This window comes from Silene latifolia, chromosome X (assembly GCF_048544455.1).
Source record: "Silene latifolia isolate original U9 population chromosome X, ASM4854445v1, whole genome shotgun sequence".
Taxonomy (NCBI): domain Eukaryota; kingdom Viridiplantae; phylum Streptophyta; class Magnoliopsida; order Caryophyllales; family Caryophyllaceae; genus Silene; species Silene latifolia.
The window spans coordinates 178,849,706-178,872,754 of record NC_133537.1 but is presented as its reverse complement, the minus strand read 5'-3'; the positions used below and the strand labels follow the sequence as shown (position 1 = coordinate 178,872,754).

Below are 23,049 nucleotides of genomic sequence, written 5' to 3'. Positions count from 1 at the left end.
TTTCGTGCGTATTCGGAAGCTATTTGACGATATTTGATAGACTAGTATGAGGAGGAAGCAAGAACTAGAGACCAAGCCTACAAGAATAAAATGGAAGTGAAGAAAAGAGAAGAATAGAAGAGAAAATGAAAACTGAAGTCCAACCCGTGCGGATTCTCTGAAATCCGGCCGTCCACAATGCACGGAACCCGTGCGTCTTCACCACAACCCGCCCGTTTTCTCCTTCACCAATCCGCCCGTCTTCACATCAATCCGCTCGGATTCCAGCCCAGCACATTTTCGTGTTCTTCAAGCTCCGAGAAAGACGCCCTTCCTTCGAAAAATACCGGAGTCTCTCTGCTCAAATCTCAAAAGTGTAATTACTAGTTTAGCCCTTAGTTAACCCTAATGCATCCACCTAATTTCTACTATAAATACCCCACTTGTAAATAATCAAAGGGGGATCCCTTTTATCAAGTTTTATTAGAGATAATCAAGTTTTTAGAGTAGAAAATCCTTCTTTAGATTAGATTAGGAGTAGATTAGAATAGATTACTCTTCAATCTTTCCACAAATTACACATTAATCTCTCCTTAATTATTGTTCAAGTTTATTATTCAAGTTTATTATTGGGTAATTGAAGATTATTGGGTTATTATTGGGAGATTGACAACCTTCCATCAATCATCAAGTTCTTCTATTATTCTTTGCTTTATCATTTGGATCATCTTAAGTTGGTATAATTCCTTTACTCTTTAATCTTTATTGTTCATTTCTTCATTCTATTATCATATTTATACTTGTTGTGATGATTGACACCATTAATGACATGTTTCCCATGATAATGAGTGAGTAGTCTCTTAGCTAGGATTAGTGGGTAATTAAGGGAAACCAACATGGGATTGATTCATGCTTAATCTAATATGTTTTCATGATTAAATTGCTTGCTTGTTGTGATGTCAACTTTATGCACATGTTATGTTTGATGAAATGCCAAGCCTATGAATCCTTGCATTTACAACTATCTCTTATCTACTCAACTTGACTTGTAAGATATAAACCAACTCGAGTCTTGTTAGACCATGCATAGAAGTTGAATCGGAGAAAAGTAAGTCTACTTGTAGGTGTTGTACAATCTAATCGATTCGGCTCCGGGACCCAACCCTTCCTATGAACCGTAAGACATAAACCAACTCGGTTCCTCCACAACATTAATTGCTTGCTTATGATTGTAAACATGTTTGTATGATCAACACCATGAATCCCCTATGACCCCATGATATCCTAGCACTTTTAATCATTTGTTTACATCTTTCCTTTTGTTGCTTGTATTACTCTATTGCTTTTATTAGTCTAGAACACAACTACAAACCCAACCAAATTGTGACACTAGCATGAATTGAGATAGATAGACTTAGAACCCAAAGCACACCGTCCCATGGATGGACCTCGGCTTACCGCTAACTAGTTGTATGTTGAGTATTATAAATGTGTTTGATTGGATGAGTGACGACATCAACCGGATCAACAGACCTATTGCCTGTTGTACTACATTTTATAAGGTCATTAGTAAAATACTTGCTAATAGACTGAAACAGGTCCTGGACTCCATTGTTGGTCCAGAGCAAGCTGCGTTTGTGGCTGACAGAGATATTTTTGACAATACAATGTTAGCTCATGAGCTTGTGTCTAAATATGGCCGTGCTTATCTTACTCCTAGATGTTTATTAAAGGTAGACATCAGGAAAGCTTTTGATTCAGTTAATTGGACTTTCCTTAAGGACTGTATGCTCTACCTTTATTTCCCTTCAGCTTTTGTTGACTGGGTCATGGCCTGTATCACCTCTCCTTATTACTCTTTGCTGATAAATGGTGAAGTGCAAGGATTCTTCCCTGGTAAATGTGGGCTCAGGCAGAGTGATCCCTTGTCCCCATACCTTTTTGTTCTCTGTCTGAAGGTGCTATCAAGGCTTCTCAGAACACTCCCTAAGGTGAAGAACTTCTCATATCACCCAAAGTGTGTTCAGTTGAACCTTACTCACCTTATTTTTGCTGATGATTTGCTTGTCTTTACTAGAGGGGACCTCCCTTCAGTCAAAGTTGTATCTGACTCCATAGATCAGTTTAGTATGCTTTCAGGTTTGGTTGCTAATCCTTCAAAAACTGATCTCTACTTTGGAGGGGTTGCAGCTGATGTTAAGGATCTTATTTTGGCTACCACTGGGTTTAGTGAAGGTAAATTCCCTTTCAGATATTTGGGTTTGCCCTTGTTCAATGCACGGATTACCCAAGACATGTATCAGCCTCTACTTGATAAACTCAAAGCAAGCATTCAGCATTGGGCAAACAAGAATTTAAGCTATGCTGGGAAAACATTGCTTGTGAACTCAGTCATTTTTGGGTTAAACAACTTTTGGGGGGCAAGTATTCTGTTCCCTAAGGTGGTCATAAAGAAAATCAACAAGATTTGCAACGATTTCCTTTGGGGCATTTCTGATGGAACTCGAAGGCATACTTTCCTTAAGTGGCAATTACTATGCTCCCCAAAATTAGAGGGGGGATAGGCATAAAAGAAGTCCTAAGTTGGAATTATGCGCAAATGATCAAATGGGTCTGGAAATGGCACAATAAACCTCAGTCTATTTGGACTAGATGGGTTCAAACTTATGTCCTTAAAGGGCAGAGTATCTGGTTAGCTAGGCAAACAATCTCAAATTCTTGGTATTGGAACAATGTGGTTAAGATGAAGGATCTTCTTCTTAATATTGCTGGCTCTTCTACCCTTGCAATGCAGCTGCTTGAGAGGTGTACCCATCATGCTCGGTTTGACACAAATGCTGCCTGTGATCTGGTGAGAAGTAGGCGTGAGCCTGCCTTGGCATTCTATTGTTCATTGCAAAGGTTGTCACCCTAAATACTCTTTTAATGGCCTTATGGTTATGACTGATAGCCTTCCTACTGTGGCTAAGCTTATTACCCGTGGGTTATTTTTGGCTAATCGGTGTGTGCTCTGTGAATGCTCTATGGAGGATACTCACCATGTTTTCTTCAATTGCCCTTATTCTCGGCAAGTTTGGGCTGCTGTAGCTACATGGGTGCACCTCCCCCTCTCTTTCTCCTTGGATACCATTGTTCAAGTTTTTCTTTCTGAATTCAGGAATGGCAAGAAAAAGGCGTGCTTGATGGCTTCTTTTCACTTCATCTGGAAGGAAAGGAATTCTAGGATTTTTAAGGGGACTAAGTCCTCGTCTGATTCTCTTTGTATTGTTATTAAACGTGCTGTCTCATTGCGTCTGTATGGCTCTTTTGCCTAGGTTTTTTGTTTGTTATTTTCTTTTATAAGGGGCCTCCTTGGTCTCCTTTGTAGGAAAGGGTGGCAAAGATCTTATATGCAACGCTTATTTTGTTGAAATAAAAAGATCTAAAACTTTTCTGCAAAATAATAATAATAATAATAATAATAATAATAATAATAATAATAATAATAATAATAATAATAATAATAATAATAATAATAATAATAATAATAATAATAATAATAATAATAATAATAATAATAATAATAATAATAATAATAATAATAATAATAATAATAATAATAATAATAATAATAATAATAATAATAATAATAATAATAATAATAATAATAATAATAATAATAATAATAATAATAATAATAATAATAATAATAATAATAATAATAATAATAATAATAATAATAATAATAATAATAATAATAATAATAATAATAATAATAATAATAATAATAATAATAATAATAATAATAATAATAATAATAATAATAATAATAATAATAATAATAATAATAATAATAATAATAATAATAATAATAATAATAATAATAATAATAATAATAATAATAATAATAATAATAATAATAATAATAATAATAATAATAATAATAATAATAATAATAATAATAATAATAATAATAATAATAATAATAATAATAATAATAATAATAATAATAATAATAAGATTTTGGATCATATGAGAATGGCACAAGCGTGAGAACGGTGAGAACGCGCGTTAGCCTTTGGATCTTGTTTGACGCGGCTAATCTAAGGGCCTATAACGCGCTTCTTCGTTAAGCTTTGTCTTTCTTTTTTCCTGAAATTTACCTCGCGCTTCTTCGTTAAGCTTTCGACCATGGATTATGACCTTTTTCGTTAAGCTTTCAACTATTTCACTCTCCTTATTCTCTGTAGAGTTGCATTTTCATATTTCTGTTGGATCTTCTCTTAACTATTTCATCATGAAGGTATATACTGTTTAGCTTCAAGCTTTTTTCGATTTCGTCCTTAATTTATTTAGTCCGTTTTATGTAATTCTAATGTAACCTAAATTAATGTTTCTTATGTTCATTCTGCCGGATTATTCATTTATTGATGAATTTTGAGTTCGGTATTGTTGTTAAAATTGAAATTTGCGTTTTCATTTGCATGTTATCAGAATTTGTATCTGTCGCATTGTTTGTTGATTTCGTAACTTGCTTATACATTTCGATTTGTTTGTTGTTCTTTAGTTTGACCTAATTTGTGCTATTTTTGGATTTTTGTTGAATTTTAAGTAATTTTAATCTAGGTTGCATCAATTTAGGACCACATGCAAAAGGTCATAATTGCGTGATCATTATTATTGTAGATAACGCACATTTCAATAAAACTGATAGGACATTTCTTCATGAAACGTGTACAACACAACACAACTGATTAATATTACATGCAAAACTAATTTCAGTTATTGAAAATTTCACACTTTTCCTTTATCATTATTATCACATTTTCATGAGTCAGAATATATGCTTAGTTCATTTAGTTTGAAGAGGTTCGAAACTAGACATATTTTTCCCTGACTGTGTTATCTTTAATATGTACTTGAAGGGCAAACACGATCATGGAACTGTTAAACGCCATATTTCTCTGAGGTTGTACAACCTCAGTCCTACTGATGATCCTACTCCAACGTTCTCCCGTATTACCACCCGGATGTCACCTAAAAGTTTTGTTGATGTCCTTCGACACCTTGAGTACAATCAATGGTGTGCTCTGGAAGAGATTGGTTTTTCTTCATTGTTCTGGCTAAGGGTTACAAGGCTTCCTTTACGCCTTGGTTATTGGTTAATTGAGAACTACAACCCGTATTCTGATTTCATCATTCTGCCTGATAAACAGCGCTTTCGTATGTCTGCTTCTTGTATCCATGGTGCTGTTGGCCTCCCAATTGGAGGAAAACCTGTTTTACTTTCATGCTGTAGTGACGAAGATGCAGAATGTGACGCGTTTTATGCGCATTGGAAAGCTCAATTTCATGTTGATGGTCAAGTGGATATCAAGACCCTTGGAGCACATTATTTGTCATGATGATTACAGTGATCAATTTAAGATTAATTTTGTGGTGCCTGCTGTATCTTTGTTCATGCGAAATAATCAGAAGCCGTTCATCAATCACCATGTACTAAAATCGCCGAGGAATGTTTCTGCCATTGGTCAGCTCGATTGGTGTCAATTTGTCATGGAGAGTTTACTATTTAACACAAAAGATTGGGTGAAAAAAGGGAAGAAGAATCACTTTGGTGGTCCTTTCCTGTTTTTAATGGTACAAATCTTTTGTCTTACATCTATTGTTAGTTATTATGGTTTTAAAACCTGCCATTCGCCAGTCATAATCCTGTTTTTACTTGAAGCTTGTTTATGTTGACCGTGTTGTCCATGAAAAACGATTCGTAGAAAGAGATTACTATGCTCTTTTGAATTGGACATCAGCTGCACTTTTCTCAAGGTAAAAGCTGGAGATGGAAGCTGGTCAGTTTGGTCTTGGTCGTGTAAAAGGTCAACTGATGGAAAGAATTAGGTTTTCTCATCCACGTAAAAAAGTGGTTGAAAAAGTACGGAGAGTGTCGAGGGATGTTAGTACTGATACAAAATCTCCAATTTCGTACTCGTCTCCGGAAGTATATCCATTGATTCTCCAAATATTCACTATTCCTTTTCAAGATTCACTTTGAAATATTTTCTTTGTTAGATGTGCTTGTTTACATACGCACCTTTTGGATTATTATTCCAAATGTACCTTCATAGCACTAAAGATGTACCTTTAAATTATTGGATATGTTACTATGCTGCTTTCCAAACCGAGATGCGCCTTGGTGTAGATACCTCGTTTCTGCACCTCCCACCAAACACCCAGTGATGATTGGGCCGCATGTTTAGCATATGTCGCGATTTTATGACGTTTTGTAAATCGGTTATTAAAAGGTAACTCGTACACTTGTGTCTACCCCTTGGTTGTCATCTAGGTGTCATTACGGTCGTTTTGACAGTAATTGGAGTACATTTGGAGTCCGGGTCAAAAACCGTCTTCATTTCCTAAAACCGTCAGATCCCAAGTCAAAAGCAATGTACTTGTCTACCTAAGGTTAGGATGTCATAAAATGTTATGGGTATTTCTCATTTTGAGTCTCGTGTCACTTTTTTGGGCTAAACGTAAAGTTTACATTACAAAATGTGCATTTCATTTAGCTAAAATAATAACCCGACCTTTAGGCCCGTTTTTCGAGGTGATAACGACTTTTTTGGGTCAGGCCTATTCATAGAAAGTTCTAGATATTTCTTTTAGCTTTCCAACGCCACTGAAATCACCTTATTCTGAGTCTTGTAGAGAAAGTTATGCCTAAAATACGACAGGCTGTCAAACGCGTTTTCTACGCGCAGAAGGAACCTACCCGAGAAAGAACGCAGTATGTTGAGCCTCTTTGAAGGATCGCAGCACCTGCTGCACCTTTTCTCAGGGCTTTCTTTTTGTCCAAGTTTCCGTGTTTCAACTAAGTCGGTTGTTTCCGGATCTTTCCTTCCGTATCCTACTCTTACCATAATTCCTCCGTGTGATTAGTATAAATAGGGACCTTCCTTCCTCATATTTCTCACACAGGTGTCCGCCCTTCTCTTCTCCCTTTGCATTCTAAGACCGCGCTCTTTGCTTATTGACGTCTACGTGCTTGAACTTTCGACCACGTAAGCTCGGATCCTTCTGAGTACCAGTCTCGTTTTGCATGACCGACCAATTTGACCACTACACCATAATCAATAATTCAATTTATTTTAAATTCTTTTTCAAAGGCACTTTCATATTTGCATTAAAGTTCGAGTCGAGTTACCACTAAAAACCGATTTAGTTAAATCTTGCGACGCTAACATGTAAGTCTGAGGGTGTAAAATCCCAATTTTATTTAATGTATTTTATTTTATTGTAATTAATTAATGTACGAGTTTATGTCAATAAACATGTTCAAAACCGTCTTTAAAAACCATCTTTTAAACCATATTTAAAAAATAGCAAAGATCTGACGTCGAGAAGAAACGCAGCAACAACTGCGCCTCTTCGAAAAGTCGTAGTATATGCTGCGCCTTTTCCTGAGGCTGCCGCTGCTCCTGCTCTTCTTCTTCTTCCTCGATCTTCTGCAATTTTCTACTTTCCTTATTTATTTCGTTTATTTCGTTCATATTAATATATAATCGTGTTTTATTAAATATTTTCAAACTATAACATATTTTTCGACTTAAATCCCTTATAATTCGATATTTGCGGGTTTTTGTCATCTTATTCAAACCCGAATTTTAGAGGTTCGATTCGTTCATATCGATTATCTGGAATTCATCTTTTGTACATACTTTTCCTTATTTGATTTCAAATTATTTGATTCTATTCAATTTTGGAGTTCGAATTTCGTTCTTTTCCGACATGAGCTTGTTAATCACGTAAACCTTTGTAAATTCTTATCTTTAATTCGTCTTTTATCGCTTTATGACGATCCCAGATGCGTGTAAATCAATTAATCACTTCTACTCGAGTTACCAATCAATAAATGAATGTAAATTAACCAACGAACATTAACAAACCGCGAGTCTGACTTTCACAGTCAGAACCCAACTCAAGAACAGACGCAGGAAGTGATGCGCCTCATCCAGAGGATGCAGCAGATGCTGCGCCTGTTCCGAGTTGGCTTCTGCCTCTAAACTCTTCTCGTTTTGACGTAGGGTTTCTAATTAGGATTCTAGTTAACTATTATTTTTATTATCACCATAATTCAACATATTTCCCATATTCTCTATTTTGTCTTTTTTCCTTACTTTCCTTATTTTCCATATTTTTCGATTTTCCTTAATTTCCAATTTCCTTAATTTTCCTATTTTCCTTATTTCATTTATTCTTTTCTTTTATTTCTAAAACTCTTTTGAGCATGTTTATGACATAAATCAGTTAAATCAATTGTAATTTATTTTTTTATTTCATATTTATTTTGTATGATTTATTTACTTGTTCTTCACATGTAATTAATCTAAATCCCAATTCGACATAATTGTTTGCTAATTATTTGTTCACCGACATAGTATAATATCACATGTTAGGATTAATCCATTATTTGTTGCATTGCATGCATATAATCGACAACATATCAAGTACAGACAACTTCCCTAATCATTAGTAGAGGCCGCTATGGAGGCGGGCGGGATTAGGTGTTCGATTAAAGAGCTTCCTAATACGTACCCTCACCCCTTACTCCAGATATATGTGAATATCCGTGTTCATTGGCATCCACGAGAGTCATTCTAGACATAGAATACTAAGGGTAACGAGTTCTTTGTGTTCATGTGACTACTTTGTGTCTTGACAAGACACGAGGTATTCGAACGGTTCCAATTTCCCATAAAAATTGGTGGCGACCCCACAAATACAAACGCTTGTTCCCCAGCGCCCTCGTGGCCCATGTCCACAGTTTGGCGACTCCGCTGGGGAGTAATACACTTACGTGTTGCCAAGGGTGAAAATTGAACAAGGTTCGGGAATAGTTTATATGAGACAGTTTTCGGTTTTCATTACTTGATCTTCTTAGATCGTTTTATTCGGCCTTCCTAGGCCCAACCCAACCCATTCGACCAATCGTCCCGTCTAGACGGTCCAAATTCTTATCTGGGCCTAAGGATTGATAGCGATTGACGTCAACCATACCATGATGCTTACTCTTGTTTGTATCAAGGGCTTTCACTACTCGAGGAACTGGACTAGGAACCGACCTTACTCTTGTTTGGCACGGACCTCTCCACAGACCAGGGGTTGATTGCTTGGTATGGCAACCCACCTTTTAAGCCAAAACCCTTTAAATGCACTCACCATACCGTTATAATGCCTGTTTGTATATGTACTTTATATGTGCCTAAATGCCTCATTTATAAACTAAGTAATGTAAAAAAATTCATTTTCAAACCTTTTCTAAACCAAATAATGCCGAATTTTCCAATTTTAATTTTTTTTCAACAAAAAAAAAACCTTTTCAAAAATCGTTTGTAAATTCTCAAAAAAAAAAAAAACAAAACGTAAAAAAAGAATCTAAAAAAAAAACATTTTAAACCAAAATATTTTCAAACCATTTAAATGTAAATGTGTATATTCAATTGGGCTAAGTTAGAGTCAGAGTTCAAACCGACTATGGCCTAGTCGGAACTCTGTCGAGTTATAATCCCGTCTTCCTTTACATTTTGGGTCTTTTCAAATTCGAGTCAAGTCCTAAGCCGTCACGCCGTCACTTTGGACCCCCTACCCCCAATTCAGTTAGGATCTAAACATTTCCACACCTCGACTCACATACTCGAGGCTAACACGTCGAGTCTTTCCAAAATCCGTCTCTTGAATTCTCCTAATGACACGTTCGGGACATACATACCCGAACCTCGAGCCAAGTCTGTCTTAAACACATGTCTTATAATCAACACCTGTCATCAATCCCGTCAATCAAGTCAACCATATAAATGTCACTCCGTCAAAGTCAACACTCGAGTATAAGGTCAAAGTCAAACACCGTGAGTCCAAACACGAGAAGTCACTCATGACCTTTCCTGGATTCACAAGTCAAGAGTCTAGCCATCTCGTCTCGTCGTGTCTCCTTTGTTTGTTGCCTTAGTATGCGTAATCCCATGTCAAATCAAGTTGTAACGTGTGTCATTTTCTTCTCGGTAGGAATTCTGCAATTTCCAATGAAAATGTTCAAGAGCGTTTATCTATCGTCGTTGAGGGACTAAGTACTGCAGTCATTGAGCTCCAGGCCACCGTCGAAGACTTGAGCGCTCGTGTCATCAATATGGAAAACAAAATAGACATGATGAAACCTTTACCATCTTCTCATACCCCAAGGCCAGGTCATAGCTTCGACACAACTCACCCATCTTAGAAGGCCAATGAAGACAAGGGAGTCAACCTCTTAGAAACTCCACCCAGAAGGCCAGGACGAGCTTATAGGGAATTCGCTGACCTCGGAACCACATATGAAGTAGCTCTACGAAGACTGGTTTCCCAGGGAAAACTTCACCCAATTGGTCCAACCCCAGACCCCGAAAAGATATTGCCTAGGTGGAAGGGCAATTCATATTGTCAGTACCATCGAGGTAGGGGACATGATACGGAGGAATGCTTTTGTTTAAAGCATATTATTCAAGATATGATCGAGGATGGCAGGCTTCCTGTGCCACCTTCTGTCAAGCAATCTAAGAAGATCGGCCCTCTTGGGTCTAGCAGCATTAAACATGCCGAAGAATCATCTCTAGACTGTTCTCATCTCCTCAATCCTCGTGATGACGAAGAGATAAACGTGCTCGAAGACGACGATATCCAAAATGGAATGCTCATGCTTTTCATAGCCTTCAACAATAAATTTTCCAAGATAGTAGGAGCCATTGATAGCCTAAACTCTCGACTTTCCAATATGGAGAACCAGTTTGCTGAAATGGATAAGAAGCTTAATGCCCAACCTCTCAAGATAAAAAGTGTCTAGACAAACCCTCAACTTAACAGTCCTAAGGAGAGAGCAATAAGTGAGCGATCTATTCCTGGTTCTTCTCATCCAAGAATCAGAATCAATAAAGGAAACCTCATGGAGCCTTCATCAAAGAAACCTAACAATTCTCTAAGGTCATTTACAAAGGCTTTCGACAAGAAGGATGCATCCCCTAGGAAATTTACCAACATTGGTATTACACACACCGATGCCCTTCAGAGACTCATAGAACGACGAATGTTGAAGCCTGTCGGTCCTACACCAGATCCAGAAAAGAGATCTAAATTCTGGGATGAGAACGTCTATTGCCAGTATCTCAGAGGCAAAGGACACGATACTGAGATGTACTATAAGCTCAAGCAGATGATCTAAGATATGATTGAAAGCGGGAAATTGTCCCTCTCAACCTTTAACTCACACGACCAGTTAGGCAATCCTCATGGATATGCCATTTATCAGGAAACCTTTCTTGACTATTATCCTTCCAGTGTTCCCAATGATGAGGACGAGGTGCTTAAATGGGTGAATGCTCAAAGCCAGATGCCGAAGCCAGTTGCTGGAAGAGTAAATATTCAAGCGTGGGCCGATGATTACGAGTCTAGATCTAAGATCGAGTCAAAGTTCGGGTCCGAGTACGAGTCTTAGGCTTTTTTTCCCCAATTGTTCTAGTATCTTTCTTCGTGTCCATTTCTAGTGACAATCTGGGGGCTGTCCCACGAGTCACGTGTCTTCTCGAGTCTATGTTAAATACATTTATTATTCATTTCAATAAAAGTACACTATTCAATCCACATATTCTATCATATCTTATCCTTTACCCTTTTCCTGTGACAACAAGAATTGATTTGAGACATTTTAAAATGAATAACAACAACACATGTCAGTCGATGTGAGTGAACTTAAACGATGTTCCATTTCAAGTTGTAGAGGACTCGAAACTCCGTGTCCATTTTCTTTACTTATTCCATGTCTGGCAATAGAGAAACCTCACTATACCCCAATTTACGACGAGCCTATCTCAAGAGATTCTCGGACGAATCCAGACCATCTCCTTGTTAACAATCCATGATGGAAGGCAAGCTCATTCCCCACAATAAACAACCCCTGTTTACTAAAAACCAACCCATTTCATACCAAAGGTGTCAGTCTGACCCAAATCCATGGTAGCAGGCAAATCCAAGACGATACGAGCCATGATAAAGGACAAAGGCTCAATCAAGAGAAACTGGTGTCAATATCCAAGGCCGTAGTTATGCCCGTAATCCAATACAAAAGAGACAAAAGAAAGAGGCTCAATCAATCAAGTCAATGTCAATATCCAAAGTCAAAGTTATCTTCAAAAAAAAAAAATGAATCAAGAATCTGAGCAAAAAAGCCGAGATATATTCCAGACCCAGAATCTGAGTCTGAATCAAGACCGAGTATGAAATCAAATGCTGAACGGAATACTGCTGAATTCTATATAAAATCGAAGACGTCGATGAAGATGGTCAGCTAGCACCCTCACTTAGCCTTTCACACATCACACACCCTAAGTCCTTTTCGAGGCCGTTACATGGAGATAGTCATAAATTTTGAGAATCCTCTCAAGCTCGTCAAATATACCCATTCCTTTAGGGCCAAGACATGGAAACTTGATCCCACGTTATTTTAACCTACCTTTTATGTGCTCAGGTTACATCAAGCCAAGAGACTCCATTTCCAAGCCATATTACAAGCCATAACCCCATCAAGCCTCAACTCCACAAAATAAAGCTCCAGAGATTTGTTCATCAAAGCCTCTTATTTCCAAGCTCCACATTCCAAATATCCAATCCAGTTTCACCTTAACCCAGACACGGAGTCTTCAAATACTTTGCTACCTAGAACAGGACATACCATTATCATCCTTAGGGTCCACTCCCGAGTGTGCTCACATGACAAGGAAATTTTTACAAAATTAGTTATACCTCTTTGGTCTATGATAAGAGGGAGTTATTTCAAATCGATTCTTCGAGTCACCAAAGGAAAATACTCTCCTAACCCATGCACTTTAAGGTCCTGACAAAATAGCTTAGGCACACACGTAGGCAGTCCATTCTTACACAAGAAGGATACAACCAAAACACCCAAATAAAATTAACCAAACCTCAAAACTACGATCTAGTTTGATTTCACTTCACGTGAATACGTAGGCAGTCCTCATGGACGCAACCATCCCAACCATAAATTTTCAACCTCAATTATCGACACCCATTTTAAAACCATCCCTTTCCATTTCATAACCTTCCAACCACAATTTCCATTTTACCTCTTTACCGGGGGCTCCTTTTTGTCGCCCAGTCTCTTTTTTTTACCAAATTCCAGGGTCATCTTCTCATTCTGGGGCTTCTCTTTCGAGATGGCACCCTTCCTTCCTCTCTTATTTTGAGTCGAGCTAGTGCTTGGTCTGGACAATGACAAAGGTCATAGATCGATTCTCCAAGTTATCGTGGCTCAAGAGGAGTCCCTTTTACAACAAGCGGCGGAAAAAGACATCCAAGTAGACAGCTGATCCATGGCTCATGCCTTTATATGTCGTCATCATTCTTGCAATTCTTCTACCTTTGGAACTGATACGCATTGTCACCCACACTTGGCTAGGGGTTGCGCATGCTTAAGCAAAGTCATCCATGTGTCGTGTCAAACCCATGTCAGTGTTGCGTCAGTCTATCGTCTTGCATCCTAGTGAGTCGATGTCGTGTCAAGTTCTGTGAATAAAGCCCATTTGAATATGCATAACGCATTACAAACGACAAATTTCTTTGAGTAAGTTTTAAACAACTTTTATAAAGAAACAACTTTTGCAAAACCTATGTGTTTCCTCATTCGAGGTCCATGTGATAATTGCTTATGTGCATATATTAGATCGCATTCTTGTGTGGCTACTAACCATGCAGGTAAGTATCAGAAGCAGTGCTCGCTCCAACTGGGGGCTTCGCTTAAGTCTTCCTTCTCCCCAGCGCAGCAGTATTTTGCAGTATTGCTCAAATTGTTATGTCCAGCACAACAGTATTTTGCAGTATTGCTCACCCAAGGTTTCTTCCATGACGATCAAGATGTTCCTAATAGTCATTTCTCTCCAACGCAGCAGTATTTTGCAGTATTGCTCACCCAACGAGAGTTTGCTTGAGGACAGAGACAGGCAGATTCCGCAGAATCATTGATTTATTCCCCAGTAAGAGTTTGCTTGAGGACAGAGACGAGCAGATACCCCCAGATGATCCTTTATCCCTTCAGATAACCTTTAGATAACCCTTTCAGGATAATTCTTCCTTCGGCCTTTATCCCTTCAAGATAATCCTTCATCTGTTCTCCCTTCAGATAACCTTCAGATAACCCCTTCAGTAATCTTCAAAAGATATCTTCAGTTCTTTTTAGTTCTCCTTTCAGTCCTTCAGAGAATTATCCTTCAGCCTTTCCTTTAGAGAGAGATATCCTTCAAAGTTAGTCTTCAGAAGTGTTAAGAAGTTTCTTCAGAATCCATGTAACCCCTAATGCCTTCAGACACCAAGTTATCTTCAGACCAAAGAGTTTTGACGAAGCGCCTTCTGTCCCGTTTCACCCAGGGGTGTCTCAGGTATGGTTTCTTCTTATGGCTGGCGAGCTTCCTTACGTAGTTTAATGGACTTTAAACGACCCTCCCCGGAAATCGACAGACTCTAAAATGTTCCCGACGACAGGCCCTTGGATCAGACCCCATGAGCCGCCTCGCGTCGCCATAGTCTTCAGGTTGTAATCTTCGATTGACCTGAGGGCTATACTTTGACTTTCGCCTTGTCCAAGCCTCAGTCAAAGTGGGGGCTCTGTAGATACCTCGTTTCTGCACCTCCCACCAAACACCCAGTGATGATTGGGCCGCATGTTTAGCATATGTCGCGATTTTATGACGTTTTGTAAATCGGTTAATAAAAGGTAACTCATACACTTGTGTCTACCCCTTGGTTGTCATCTAGGTGTCATTACGGTCGTTTTGACAGTAATTAGAGTACATTTGGAGTCCGGGTCAAAAACGGTCTTCATTTCCTAAAACCGCCAGATCCCAAGTCAAAAGCAATGTGCTTGTCTACCTAAGGTTAGGATGACATAAAATGTTATGGGTATTTCTCATTTTGAGTCTCGTGTCACTTCTTTGGTCTAAACTTAAAGTTTACATTACAAAATGTGCATTTCATTTAGCTAAAATGATATCACGAAATTTAGGCCCGTTTTACGAGGTGATAACGACTTTTTTGGGTCAGTCCTATTTCACAGAAAGTTCTAGATATTTATTTTAGCTTTCCAACGCAACTGAAATCACCTTATTCTGAGTCTTGTAGAGAAAGTTATGCCTAAAATACGACAGGCTGTCAAACGCGTTTTCTACGCGCAGAAGGAACCTACCCGAGAAAGCACGCAGTAAGTGCTGCGCCTCTTTGAAGGATCGCAACACCTGCTGCGCTTTTTCTCGGGGCTTTCTTTTTGTCCAAGTTTTCGTGTTTCAACTAAGTCGGTTGTTTCCGGATCTTTCCTTCTGTATCCCACTCTTACCATAATTCCTCCGTTTGATTAGTATAAATAGGGACCTTCGTTCCTCATATTTCTCACGCGAGTGTCCGCCCTTCTCTTCTCCCTTTGCATTCTAAGACCGCGCTCTTTGCTTATTGACGTCTACGTGCTTGAAGTTTCGACCACGTAAGCTTGGATCCTTTTGAGTACCAGTCTCGTTTTGCATGACCGACCAATTTGACCACTACACCATAATCAATAATTCAGTTTATTTTAAATCCTTTTTCAAGGGCACTTTCATATTTGCATTAAAGTTCGAGTCGAGTTACCACTAAAAACCGATTTAGTTAAATTTAGCGACGTTAACATGTAAGTCTGAGGGTGTAAAATCCCAATTTTATTTAATGTAATTTATTTTATTGTAATTAATTAATGTACGAGTTTATGTAAATAAACATGTTCAAAACCGTCTTTAAAAACCATCTTTTAAACTATATTTACAAAACAACAAAGATCTGACGTCGAGAAGAAACGCAGCAACAGCTGCGCCTCTTCCTGAGGCTACCACTGCTCCTCCTCTTCTTTTTCTTCTTCCTCGATCTTCTGCAATTTTCTACTTTCCTTATTTATTTCGTTTCTTTCGTTCATATTAATATATAATCATTCTTTATTAAATATTTTCAAACTATAACATATTTTTCGACTTAAATCCCTTATAATTTGATATTTACGGGTTTTCGTCATCTTATTTAAACCCGAATTTTAGAGGTTCGATTCGTTCATATCGATTCTCTGGAATTCATCTTTTGTACATACTTTTCCTTCTTTGATTTCAATTTATTTGATTCTATTCAATTTTCAAGTTCGAATTTCGTTCTTTTCCGACACGAGCTTGTTAATCACGTAAACCTTTGTAAATTCTTATCTTTAATTCGTCTTTTATCGCTTTATGACGATCCCAGTTGCGTGTAAATCAATTAATCACTTCTACTCGAGTTACCAGTCAATAAATCAATGAAAATTAACCAACGAACATTAACAAATAGCGAGTATGACTTTCACAGTCAGAACCCAACTCAAGAACAGACGCAGGAAGTGCTGCGCCTCTTCCAGAGGACGCAGCAGATGCTGCGCCTGTTCCGAGTTGGTTTCTGCCTCTGAACTCTTCTCGTTTTGACGTAGGGTTTCTAATTAGGATTCTAATTAACTATTATTTTTATTATCACCATAATTCAGCATATTTCCCTTTTTTTTCCTTACTGATGGGGCATATTCTGCACCCGCTGACCGAGTCAACATATTGAACAAGGTCAAAGCCAAAAGACAGCAAGTCAACGTATTAGATAGCCTAACCGACGCAGCCTGTCGGCCTGTCACTTGGGTCTCGGCTAGGCAACTAACCAGCCGGGAGGCATATCCGCGTACTCACATCCAGTCCCCTCGGCATGGAGTCAACCAGGCCAGCCGGCCTGCCATGGTTCCCTCGGCCGAGGGTAGAACGGTCTTTCCACCTACTAGCCACTTGGCCACTACGTGACAAAAGGTGAAAGTCTATAAATACTCCTCAATCCTCATTGAGAAAACGATCCACAATTCATCCTAAAACTCACTATTAATCTGGTATAAACTCCCTTATCTCTCTACAATATACTTTGCCAAGTAACACACAACTTAATCTCTTTAAGTTTACTGACTTGAGCGTCGGAGTGAGTACGCTCGGTACCAAGCCGAGCCCTCAGTTTGTTCATCTTTACAGGAGAGAGTGAAAGGAAGAGACAAGCAAAGACATCATTCTACAAGCTTACATGGTCACAAATCCTGCTCCGGAATCACACCCAGAACAATTGGCGCCGTCTGTGGGAAACCATACTAAAAGCTGGTCACCTACCTTACAAAAAAAAAAAACAACCAAAAACCATTAAAAGAGCTAAGAGGATGTCAAAACAACAAGAAGTAATTGTGAGTGACGAAACTGCATACTACCAGGATGACACGTTCCCTAACTCTGAGATCGGGCAGTCCCCCACCGGCTGAGTCATTGAGCCGATGAAGTACGGGATGCCAAGAGAGCCAGAAACACCAATGCCGACCGGCCAAGTCACTGTCATGGGACATGTGGTCGATGCGGCCAAATTGAAGCTATTCCTGGACCTGATGGGTGATACGCCGGTTACTCCTGTCACGGCGACAGGGGCGGCAGCGCCTCCACAGGTGACCAGGGCCCACAAAGTGACTCCGAACAACTTGACCGGAGTAATACAAGGAGCTGGGCATATAAGGACGCCGGCGGAGCCCATGATGCCAGTGGCAGACCAAAGTCCTTCCCCCACTCGCAGGAGGACAGCGTCGCCGCGGCAACAACGTGGCCACCCCCGAAGAAATGAAGAAAGAAGTCTGACTCTCCAAAGTCGGACAACAAGAAGCCCTTCCCGCCACGGGGAGAGAAGCCGGACTAAGGTTGCGAGGAGCCGATCGCCGCGTGTCATTCGACACGTGGTCAGACAGCCCCTCAGTGCCTATGTCCTCGAAGTCCCGGTGCCGACCAAGCTGAAGCTGCCGCCCCTATCATACAAAGGGGATAGCGACCCAACCGACCATGCTGAGGCTTTCGAGTCGTACATGTCGGTGTGGGAGCAACCCGACGAGGTGTGGTGCCGAGTCTTCCCAACAACGCTGCATGGGATGGCTCAAAGTTGGTACAAGGGGCTACCCAATGGCTCGGTATACTGCTATGCCGACCTGAGAGACAACATCATAGCCCAGTACGCCTGTAACAAGAGAAGGGCCGTGGAAACCTCGGATCTCCTAACTATCCGGCAGGGGGAGGATGAGTCCCTCCGAAGCTATGTGAAGAGGTTCGACGCTAAGGTTCAGCAGATTCGTGAGCTGAACACCGAACTGGCGGCCTTCGCACTGATGCGACTTCAAAAATGAGCTCATCAAGTGCGAGGACCTCAACCTAGACTCCGCCAGAAAGATGGCCGACCGAGCCGTAAAGGTGGAGGACTACCACAAGACCTGGGTAGGCCATAGCGAAGCTGGGCACCCAAAGAGGAGGAACCGCCGGGACAACGTAGATGAAGTACGCCGTGACATGAATAGGTCACGGCCTGAAAGATTTAACAGGAAACAGAACTCGGCGGGCGCCGGGGGGAGTTCGGGACCATACACCCAGAAGCGGTACAGCGGTCTCACCCCCCTGGTCAAATCACCGGCCGAGGTCTTTGCCCTAAACAAGAATGAGGGGCGGAAGTGGGCCAGGCCCCCAAGGCGAGGGGGGACGGTGACACCAACCAGTTTTGTGACTACCACGGCCAAACCGGCCATAAGACCGACAACTTTCGGCATTTGAGGAACGCCATCGAGGAGCTAATCCGAAAAGGGGCCCTCAGCAAGTATGTAGCTGGAGGCCCGGAAACAAGCTCCGACGGGGCGAACAGAAAATCAGTATTCCATCGCATGGGAGTGATCCAGGTTGTCATCGGAGGAAACGAGAACGGTGGGTCAGCTAATGGGCACAAACGACACCTAAATGAGCTATACCAAGCCATCAACTTTGTGCCCAAAACAGCGATCCCCGCTTCCACCGTCCCCGATATAACCATCGGAAAGAAGGACTACGAAGGAGTCATCGCCCCGCACAACGATCCTCTCGTAGTCCACCTAGACATAGCCAACCACTTGGTGAAGAGGTGCCTGATTGACACAGGCGCCTACACAAACATCATGTTCAGGGAGTGCTTTCTCAATCTCGGTCTGAAGATTGAAGACCTGAGCCCCTGCACCAACCCGCTGTACAGCTTCTCTGGAGCCGGCCTGGTACCTCTGGGGTCAATCAAACTGCCGGTGATGTTCGGCCAAGCAGATGCGGCCAAAAATGTTTGGTCTGAGTTCGTGGTTATTGATGGTTCGTCCGCCTGCAATGTCCTAATAGGCCGGGTCACTTTGAGCGAGGCCGATGCAGTGATGTCCATCCGGGCCTTGACATTGATGTATGTCTCGGACCAGGGGGAAGCACAAAAGCTCGTCTCAAAGGACGAGAGAGATGAAATCGTCAATATCCAAGTATCTGCCAGAGGGTGCAACATGCAATCCCTCAAAGTGGCGAAGAAATCAGAGAAGGGGAAGAGCCCATCCTTACAACAGGAGGGTGATCCGATGCACACCAACGTCGGCATGGTCGAAGGAGCCGAGACCGAGGAAGTGAAAATTGACCCAGGGTGCACCGTAACTGTCGGTGTCGGCCTGGAGCCAAAATTCAGAGCCGATCTCCTAGACCTGCTGAGGAAGAACAAAGATGTCTTCGCATACTCGAGAATGAGATGCCAGGCGTGAGCCGGGAGATGATCGTTCACAAGCTGAACGTACTCTCCACCGCTCGCCCTGTCAAGCAGAAGATGAGGAACACCTCAGCCGAGAAAGATGAGGCCATCAAAGCTGAGGTAGATAAACTATTAGAGGCGGGCTTTATCATGCCTTGTACTTACCCTGAGTGGCTAGCAAATGTTGTAATGGTAAAGAAGTCATCAGGGGGTGGAGGATGTGTGTTGATTTTACAAATCTTAATAAAGCATGCCCTAAAGATTGCTATCCCTTGCCTCGAATAGATAGTTTAATTGATGCAACGGCAGGCTACACTATGCTGAGCCTGCTAGACGCCTTCTCGGGATACCATCAGGTATTCATGGCCGAGGAAGACATGCCTAAGTGCGCATTCATCACCATACACGGCACATACATGTATAAAATGATGCCGTTCGGTTTGAAAAACGCTGGCGCAACTTACACTAGGCTGGTGGACAAAGTGTTTCAAGATAAAAAAGGGCGAAACATCGAGGCTTACGTCGACGATGCTATTGTAAAAAGCAAGTCTGACAGCGAGAACTTGGCCGACTTGAGCGAGACATTTTGTTCACTAAGGAAATATAGAATGAAGCTTAACCCAAAGAAATGCAACTTCGGTGTCCGGGTCGGCAAGTTCCTCGGCGTGCTTGTCAGAGCCAGGGGAATTGATGCCAATCCAGAGAAAGTCCAAGCAATACTAGACCTGCCGGAGCCGAGGAATCGAAAAGAGGTTATGATGCTGACCGGGAGGATGGCGGCTCTCGCCCGCTTCATCTCTCGGTCGGCCGACAAGAGCACCCTATTCTTTAAGGTGTTGAAGGGGAATAAAGACTTTTGCTGGGGGGAGGAACAGAGTGCGGCTTTCAAGCAACTGAAAGCCCACCTACTAACTCTCCCGACCCTGTCCAGGCCGACGCTGGGGGAGACGCTATATCTATACTTAGCAGTTACCTCGGCCACGGTCAGTGCCGTAATTGTCAGGGAAGAAAATAAGCAGCAACACCCAATCTACTTTATCAGCCATACACTGTTGCCCGCCGAAAGAAATTACCCACTGATTGAAAAAGCGGCCTTCGCCGTCGTCGTTGCCGCAAGGAAGTTAAACCCTACTTCGACGCACATCTCGTGACGGTCTTAACCGACCAGCCATTGGAGAAAGCCTTAGAAAAATTCGAAAAATCCGGCCGACTTATCAAATGGGCAGTGGAGCTATCCGGCTTCGGCATTCAGCACAAGCCGAGGCCTTCGATAAAGGGGCAGGCGCTTGCAGACTTCCTGGCCGAGTGCACTTATCAAGAAGAATCACATCCCGGTGTGTGGGAAGTATACACCGACGGGTCCTTCACGACAAACAGCTCAGGAGCCGGCATCCTTATCATCAGCCCTAACGGGGACGAGTTTGAGTACGCCTTGAAGTTTACCTTCTCGGCCTCAAATAACGAATCCGAATATGAGGCGGTGATAACTTGAGTCGAGTTAGCCAGAGCTGCCGGGGCGGAGCATGTTGTGGTGAAAACAGATTCACTCTTAGTCACTAATCAAATCAGAGGAGGGTATGAGGCTCGAGACGAAGGGATGGTGAGATACATGGAAAGGGTAAAAACCGACACTGCAAAATTGAAATCTTTCCAACTACAGTGCATCCCCAGGTCGGAGAACAACCGAGCCGACGCTCTCTCAAAACTTGCCAGTTCAAGCATCAAGAATGTCAGTCGAATCGTGCTGGTGGATATCAGGAATGCTAAAAGCATCACTGAGACCGTCGGCATGGTGGGCGACATCGAAGCTGAGACGACGTGGATGACTCCGATAATGAAATACAAACTAGCAAAAGAGCTACCGGAGGACCGTCGTCTCTCTCAGAAGATAAGAAGGATCGCCGCAAGGTACTTGGTGTTCGAAGGAGAAGTATAGAGAAGGTCCGTGATAAGACCACTTTTGAAAGTGTCGGCCCAGCCGACGCGGAGCTCATACTGACAGAGATTCACGAAGGCATCTGCGGACATCACATGGGGGCGAGAACGTTAGCCCACAAAGCTCTCCGAGCCGGCTACTTCTGGCCGACCATGCTGAAAGATTCCAGAACAAAGACCACGAAGTGCAAGAATTGTCAGATGCACGCTCCGGTGATACATGTACCTTCCCGAGACTTGCAACCAGTACTTAGCCCCCTACCATTCGCACAGTGGGGGATGGATTTACTAGGGCCATTTCCAATGGCCTCCGGAGGAAGGAAGTACCTAATTGTCGCCGTTGACTACTTCACCAAATGGGTCGAGGCTGTCGCGGTACCTGCCAAGACCATGGCGGCCGTAAGAAAAGTGATTTGGGAGAACGTCATAACTCGTTTTGGGCTACCCCAAGTCATGGTATTTGACCACGGCCGAGAGTTTTGGAGCGTCATGGTGATGAATTGGTTGGAGGAGCTCGGTATCAAATTTGCATATTCCTCCGTCTGCCACCCTCAGAGCAACGGGCAGGCGGAAGCAGCCAATAAAACAATTCTGAACGGGCTGAAAAAGAAGGTTGAAGATCTAAAGGGAAGGTGGGCTGATGAACTACCCGGCATCCTGTGGTCCCTTAGAACCACGGAGAAAGAAGCAACGGGGTACAGTCCATTCCACCTATTCTATGGGTCTGAGGCCGTCCTGCCAATTGAAGCAGCGGTGCCGACATTCAGAACGCAAACCTTTGACCCAGTCGAAAATGAGGAAGGCCTGAGAGCCTCCCTAGACCTGGTCGAAGAAAGTCGAGACACGGCACGGCTCAACTTGGCAGTGTATCAAAATCGAGTAAGAAGAGCCTATAACCGTAGGGTCCATAAAAGGGACTTAAGAGTAGGAGATCTAGTCCTATGAAAGTCGGCCGCAACAAACAAAGGAAACATCCATGGTAAAATGACGGCCAACTGGGAAGGACCCTACAAAGTGGTTGAAGAAATGAGGCCGGGAACATACCGGCTGACAGACATGGAGGGTGTTCCTCTAATGAGCCACTGGAACACGGACAACCTTAGGAAATATTTTGTATAGCGGCGGAGGTGTCCGAGACCGTTGTGGACACCCCAGCGCGTAATTATACCTTATGAAGAATGATCCAAATTTTCCATCAAGATGCTTGTCCCCTCCGTAGTCGTACCAAGGTAGACGCCACGGCCAAAGCCGGCGATCACCGCAATGGCAGTTGATACTCGCGAAAGCGACCAACATGCTTAGTAGACGCCACGACAGTCACTACAAATGCAGTTGATACTCGCGAAAGCGACCAACATGCTTAGGAACGTATAAGTACAGTTGAGAAACGCAAATCTGACCGCCTCGGCCAATCCGGGAGTGGCAGAGGAAGCGATCAATATGTCTACAGATACGAAC

The 23,049-nt window shown here is 41.8% G+C and overlaps 1 protein-coding gene across 1 annotated transcript; it reads left to right on the top strand.

The window, feature by feature from the left end:
- The first annotated feature begins 1,481 nt into the window (after window positions 1-1,481).
- On the top strand, window positions 1,482-5,363 carry LOC141618783 (uncharacterized). Its single transcript, XM_074435860.1, has 5 exons — window positions 1,482-2,488; window positions 2,632-2,880; window positions 2,930-3,270; window positions 4,209-4,261; window positions 4,884-5,363. Exons 1-5 carry the CDS (start codon window positions 1,482-1,484, stop codon window positions 5,361-5,363), a joined length of 2,130 nt encoding a protein of 709 aa, XP_074291961.1.
- The last annotated feature ends 17,686 nt before the right edge of the window (window positions 5,364-23,049 follow it).

Excerpts from the sequence above, each read along its gene's own strand:
- LOC141618783 (XM_074435860.1), top strand. The coding sequence starts at position 1,482 with ATGAGTGACGACATCAACCGGATCAACAGACCTATTGCCTGTTGTACT. Across the intron at positions 2,489-2,631 it reads ATTTCTGATGGAACTCGAAG|ATGGGTTCAAACTTATGTCC; the intron begins GCATACTTTCCT and ends TATTTGGACTAG. Across the intron at positions 3,271-4,208 it reads TAAACGTGCTGTCTCATTGC|AGTTGCATTTTCATATTTCT; the intron begins GTCTGTATGGCT and ends TATTCTCTGTAG.